The sequence below is a fragment of the Loa loa genome, assembly GCF_000183805.2.
Source record: "Loa loa unplaced genomic scaffold supercont3.58, whole genome shotgun sequence".
NCBI lineage: Eukaryota > Metazoa > Nematoda > Chromadorea > Rhabditida > Onchocercidae > Loa > Loa loa.
The window spans coordinates 86,625-93,436 of NW_018108238.1; the positions used below are offsets into that span (position 1 = coordinate 86,625).

At 32.2% G+C, this 6,812-nt stretch overlaps 1 protein-coding gene across 1 annotated transcript; it reads left to right on the forward strand.

Moving 5' to 3' along the window:
• Positions 1–754: 754 nt before the first annotated feature.
• Positions 755–6,812, forward strand: LOAG_10386 (hypothetical protein; the record flags this gene model as incomplete). Its single annotated transcript, XM_020448150.1, has 16 exons — positions 755–867; positions 1,060–1,285; positions 1,652–1,798; positions 2,069–2,322; positions 3,039–3,201; positions 3,415–3,528; positions 3,749–3,925; positions 4,231–4,375; positions 4,504–4,650; positions 4,747–4,865; positions 5,071–5,190; positions 5,486–5,565; positions 5,677–5,743; positions 5,890–5,949; positions 6,190–6,252; positions 6,663–6,812. 16 exons carry the CDS (start codon positions 755–757, stop codon positions 6,810–6,812), a joined length of 2,145 nt encoding a protein of 714 aa, XP_020301680.1.

Here is a 6,812-nt window from a genome sequence, read left to right on the forward strand (position 1 = left end):
AATAAATTGTTAATTTTATTATTATTATATTATTATTATTATTATTATTATTATTATTATTATTATTATTATTATTATTATTATTATTATTATTATTATTATTATTATTATTATTATTATTAATCGTTATTATTATTATTATTATTATTAATTAATTAATCAATTAATTATTATTGTTTATTATTATTTATTGTCGTAAATATATATTACTAGGTCAGAAAATTTGCTGATTATCTTAGATACTGCCGTATTGGTTATCATTTCCAAATATTCGGAATATTAACCTAATAACAAGTTGCTGGAATCAGAAAAATAAATCTCAAAAAGAAATAAAATTTCTAGGCAGGATCAGAACCAAAAGAGGATCTCTTGAGCGAAGAAGTGAACTTTGTAGGGCAATATTTGGAGGAGGAAACAGATTTCAAATCGATAATAAATATTCCAGAACAAGTTTGTCCTTTTTTTAATAATAGCAATCAAAGTTTGTAAAATCTTCAGATTTAATTTAGCGAGAAATTTCTGCAGAAAATTTGTAACAAACAAAACGTATCATATTCATACAATAAAAGATCGGAGCATTGGCACAAATGGAATATTCAGTTGAACTATGCCATTATTCACGTCTTTAAGATGTTTATCTTAAAATCTAAAATCTAAAGATCCCCTCACCAAAACTGGTGAGGGGGTCTTTAGATTCATGGGAAAACAGTTTGTTTTTTATTCATTTTTTCAGGATTTAGTCCTTCTGGAAAACATGGAGTTGGAAAAACCATGTCTGTCTGATAGTAAAGAAATACCAAGTTTAAAAGTTGAAAGTCTTAAGAGGAGAGATGAAATACTTGAAAAGCTTCGGAGCAAGTTAAATCTGTAAGTTTGTTTAAGTAGACAGATTTTCCCTTAGTAAATCTTTAGTTTCGTCTAATAGTATAAAACATTTCGTTGCTTTAATCATGGAATTATATTAGAGAAACTGAGTGCTTCAAACTTGGTTTAAAATCATCATTGTCTCTTTATTAAAAGTGAGAAAAACATGTAAATTGTTTTCCTATGAAATTTCAGGGTGGAAAATGAAAAATCTTTGTTTCTGGCTAATATAGAAACACTAGAAAGAAATCTACAAGAAATTGTGGAAGAAAAGAATAATATGATGAAAGAGATGGAAGATATTCGTAATAACCGGGATAATTTAAAGATGAAAATGGAAGAAATGGAAGCGAATTTTCGTGAAACTCTACACAAAAGTGATTCAGAAGTAGGGAGACTGAAAAAAGAATTAAGAAATCTGGTATTTTATTCAGTTGTCAAATTTTAAGGCAGTTTTGAAAATTCTGTGAAAAAATATTGGAATTTCGAAATGCTGTAGTAATTATTGTATTAGGAGATTTGAATGTAGAGTTAATGCAATGGTAGACTTTCAAGCTTTAATCAAAAAATTTGCATTTGGTAGTGCTCAGGTCGACAATGTATAACTTGTAGCACTTTGAAAACAGAGTTTGATAGCCATCGAAATTATGTCAAACAACTGATATTTTATCAAGTAGAGGATAGGAGCTTTACTTGTTTCATGTTTTATCATCTTAACTAGTTCATTTGGAGATAATTTGTTAGCATCGGTCACGATGTCACCATCTTAAGGGATGTTTCTGTTAAGATTGACGAAGCAAATAATCTGCGGAGCGCGATTATTATTGCTGGAAATGAGGTTAAAGAATCATCATCAAAGCTAAATGAAGTAATAACGAAAAATGGAGAACTAGAAATAATGAACGAGAAGTTAAGGGTTGAATTTCTTCAAAAGGTACATTTCTAAAGGTTATCGAAATTGACTTAGTGAATGGAAAATTTATAACTAGAGGAAATGAGTCCAAATTATAAAATATGCTTTTCATGATATTGATTGCTTCAATCAGTATCATGAAATCAATATCAATTGATTCTTATTTTGCATTATATTTTGATCCTTAAACAGCTTTACAATCCCGGTTATAGAAATGACTAACTGATTGGTAGAATTTTTCCATATTTTTGTTATTGGGGCGTATTCAGAAAGTAACTGATGTGGTTCCAGGAAAATATCATGAATGAACTGCAGAAGAAGATAAAAGAGCAAGGAGTGAAAAAAATTGCTGACTTAGAATCAGGGCAAAAAAGTTCAGAAGCGGAACAGGAACGACAACTAATTCTGGAAAAGAAGCTTGCTGAAACAAAAAGAATTTTGGACGAAATGAAGGTCGAACTTCACGAGAGACAAAGCAATGAGGAATTTCTTGAAATTGAATTACAAAAAAAAAAAGAGGAGAAAGAAGAGGAACAGAAGATAAGGTTATACATATTTCAAGTTATACTGCTATTTTTGTCTAATCGCTTAACACCCCAAATTTGTCCCGGTGTAAAATCGACTCCTGCAAGACCTAATGTCGGAACCATTCCATTTTTTTAATTACTTGAAATATGAGCTTTTTTTTCCAAACAACGAGATCATAATAATTTCGTTTTAAGCAGAATTGACAGTAGTTCTTCTTGACTAGTCCCTTAGCTAATGGAATGCCATGTTGTTGCCACAACTATTACTGTTTCAAATTCTAAGTTTTTATTAGATGTGCATCATATGGCATGTTTTAAAGCTTCCTTTAAAGTAATGTTCCCATACGTTTCTACATCTTTTGATATCTAAAAAGTTAAAAGACGAATTAATAGAGATGCCAGTCATTACTTGAAAAATCATATCGTATTAAATGTTTTTGGTTCATTAGCTGAATGAATTGAAGCTTGATAAGGAGTAATGATGAGGTGCCAAGCTATATTTTGCATTTAACTCGCTACAACCTAGATATCAGGACACTTAGAAATTTTTTTTTCCGTGTCCACAGTTATAATTTAGATAGCCAAGTCATTCCTGAAAAGTGGAATCATATAGGTTTGTAAATGAGATTGCGATCGTAAAGCACAAATAAATCTTTAGCTCTATGTCAGCATATTCCATTTCCTCGGTTTTTCGTTAACTTGTAAAATGCGTCGAGGAATAAGTGATCGTTCAGAAATCAGTATGCTATCGCACTGAAAAATGCAAACGACGATTTGGAAGAAGCAAAAAAGCAGCTGGCTGGTTTGGATCTTATACGAATCGAAAAAGATCGCTTTATTGCTGAGCTTTTCTTAGCTAAAGAAGATTGTCAAAAGGTCATACAACAACTCAAACAGGTGATTAATTACTTTTTTCCTTTCATTTATACTTATTTTTTATCGATCTTTCACTTATTTTTATCGATCTTTCATTTTCCGCTCAGGGTATTGCTTAAAGTCGAAGAAATATCTTTCTCTTTTTTAGATTCCAAAGTTTAGGATTGTTCAGTTCATTTTATTCGAACTGGAAGATAGCCATTATTTTCACAGCACAAATTTATCAAATTGTAGGAAAATGAGCAACGAAGAGAAGAAATGAAGAAGATGGCGGAGCAGGAAGCATTGAAAATAAATGAACAGTGTGAAGCGGATGGAAAGGCTGCGAAAGCAGAGCTTCTTTTGCAGGTTTATTAAAAGTATCTTGTCTGGTGCCTTGTGGGATTTCTAAGAAACGCTTCAAAAAGAATGCCCGGACTATACAAACATCACTAACATAATTTTATTGCTGAGATACAGCTTCCTATCGGATGTTGCCAGACTGATACATCTTGAATTTATCTGATATATGCTGATTTCAAAGTTACCATTGCTTTTGTTAGTATTTCTATGTTCCTTATTTTTCCAGATCGATGAAATGCGATCACAAATAGCTGAAAGAGACTTGCAAATTGGAGAGCAGAAGTTACATATCAGTTGCTTGGAACGAAAACTTTCTAATGATGGACATAATGAAAGAAAAATAATAAATGATTTGCGGGCAACTATCCAAACGATATCCAGTGAAAGAGACATGGAACTGAATGTTAAACTTTCGTCTTTTCTCGCTATATGTAATCCGTACTGACTGTAAGAATAGAAGTTTGGATGTAATCATATCATAAATTCAGCATAATAAAGATGACAATGCTGCACTGTTCCCTTTTTCAGGAGCGAAACTTCTAAAACAGTTTTACATGAACTTCTAAATGGTTGTAATCAGAAATCCTTAATCTATCATTATAAACTACTTCGAAATTGGGAATTTGAGAAATTTACATTTTTCTACCTCTAAGATGGGTAAATCTAGTAGATATCTGCTGCATTTTTGCATTCTGTTTATAATTTCAGAAGTGTACTGAAGTGGAAGCCAAACTAAATTCTATGCGTATAGCTGCAGAAGAAACAATGAGACAATTAGAATCACAGAGTCAACAAATCACTTCGTTACAAGATGAACTAGAAAATGTAAATGCTCAAAATACGCATTTGCGAGGTTATCATTGTTCGTATTAAATTTACCTGAGAATCTGATGACGCAAGAGAAAGACGAAGTGCCTCTGTTTTTTTTTTCCAATAGTATTTAATTTGTCATTTAGATTTCCATGAAAGGATTATTTTCAGAAACCACTCAAGTTGCTGAGCAGTTGGAACAAGAACGAAAAATGTTATTGCATGAGATTGAGAATTTTGAAAAGGAAGTGAAAAGACTGCGACTAGAAATTGTAACTGTGCAAAAAACTGCGAGTGAGGAATCAGCGAAAGCTTCAGGCAAGTGTAACTAAGGTGCTTAAGAATTAAGCAGAATTACCTAATGATTTTTAATCTGCGTATGGCTCTTTATTTGATTCATGTATGGTGTTACAGCCAAAGCGGAATCAGAGCGACACCGGTTATTGCGTGATTTGCAAAAAGAAATCAAGCAGTTATATCATGATTTAAACGAACGCACACAACAGTTAAATGAGGCGCAAACCAAGCTGCAGGTGCGCTTGCTGTCCGGGGATATTGAATTAATTTATATGTAGTGATTTTTTCTCATACATTATATTTGTGACTTTTCCAAAATTATCAAGTTATTAATTAGTATCCAAAGTGAGAGAAAATGCTATTCCAATTCACCATGCTGCTGATAGCAAAATTTCATGATTAGAATTATCATGTCGAAGAGACCCTTTCTTTGGTTTTTAGGAACTATCAGACAAAAAAACTAAAAGTGATGAACTTGAGGATATTTGCACGAAAAGTGGTCACAGAACAGATGCGCAAGGGAAACGTTTGAGGGACAGCTCAGACTTAATTGAACTGACTGTATGTTATTTGTTGAACTAATCGAGATTTTCATGTTGATAAGTTAATCGTTTTCATTATCAAGTTCCGTTTTCTGATATCGTTAAGTTGGTTTAGGCTGCCAGTGGATTGCTCCTTTCTTCATCAGTTTATGTTCACTTTGACTTCTTCACTTTGTTCTTTAAGTTCTTATTTTACTTACAAGATCGCAGTTTTTAGAACTGCATGAAAGGATGAGCTCCGAGTCTCGTTTCCTCACAAATTACAACTGCAATATTTGCGATAAAAATGATAATATGTGATCACTAATTTCCAGGACTACGAAGAATTATGTGCTTTACGGGAACAAGTGGCAGAATACCAGAATCAATTAAAAAATATTAAGGAATCCCACAAGTAAGCAATTGATTATTTTTATTACCTTAAAAGTGTCATAAATGTACTTCTACAGTTTGCTTTATTATTATTTTATTTTCGTTACAAGAAAGAATTAACACTATTGTGTAGGAAGGCATACTCTACTGAACAGTTCAATGTTATTGGCTTGGAATCAGTCACCAATGGATCCATCTCGGTATATTTGTTATTTGGTACTTAATGGTTCAGAACCTTGTTTACTTAATTTTCATTACTCTTGAAATACCATCTTATTTCACCTGTCTTCTCTCTTCCCACAATACTTTTTATTTTACGTCGGAAAATATGTTTCATTATTTATAGAAAGATAAAGGGTATCTGAGTAATAACAGTGCTGTCTTCGCAGAACCTACTGAAGCTGAAGTTAGTTTATTTCTTATTAAATTATTCGGTTTTTTTTTCCAAGATAAATTTCTGAGTTGAAGTGTTTTAGCCAGCTGCTGCAGAGGACTTTTGTTTACGACCATATTTTATCATTATGACATGATTTTCCCTTATATAAATCCAACCGTCGTTAGAAAATAAAGCACTCCCGTGTATCGTAACTTATCACTTTAGTGCTTGTTTATTTTTCATACAGTTTCAAGGTAACATGTATTTCAGTATTTGAGAAATGTATTATATCGATACATGAATGAACGAGAAACATTGGGCAGGGAGAGTGTTGTGAGTTTTTTCTGTTTGCCAATAAAAAAATTTTTTGGAGTTTAAGATGAAATGAAGTGGTCTTAATTTGTAAATTTTGTTAGCAATCGAAAAATATTATCAATCAAGATCTGTTTGCGCTTCTAGTGCATACTGCTTATATTGTACGTTTTGTTATAAGCGCAGCTGTAATGTCGCATTCGTGGAACATTATTTTGCTTAAAATTTACGAGCATACGAAATGCCAGTACTAGCACCACTTTGTATTTCTAGATCCTGTTTTCGGATATAAAGTATATGACTCAAACAACAATTTCTTCTCTTAGATAAATTCGAACTTTGAAGTTAGGCTCTCTGAATGGTATTTTATCACTTATTACTTTTTCTTCAGATGTTTGCACTATTAATTTACTTGAAATTAATTGTTATAGACATTGGCTCGAGTGATTGCGACTGTAGCGAGATTTACGCATGAACAGATGAATGCAGTAGTAGCGAAAGAGGAGCAGCGGAATCATGGTTGGGTTGGAGGTACAGTACAAGGTCTTATCTCTTCCGCTGCAAATCTCTCTTCTCGTTAA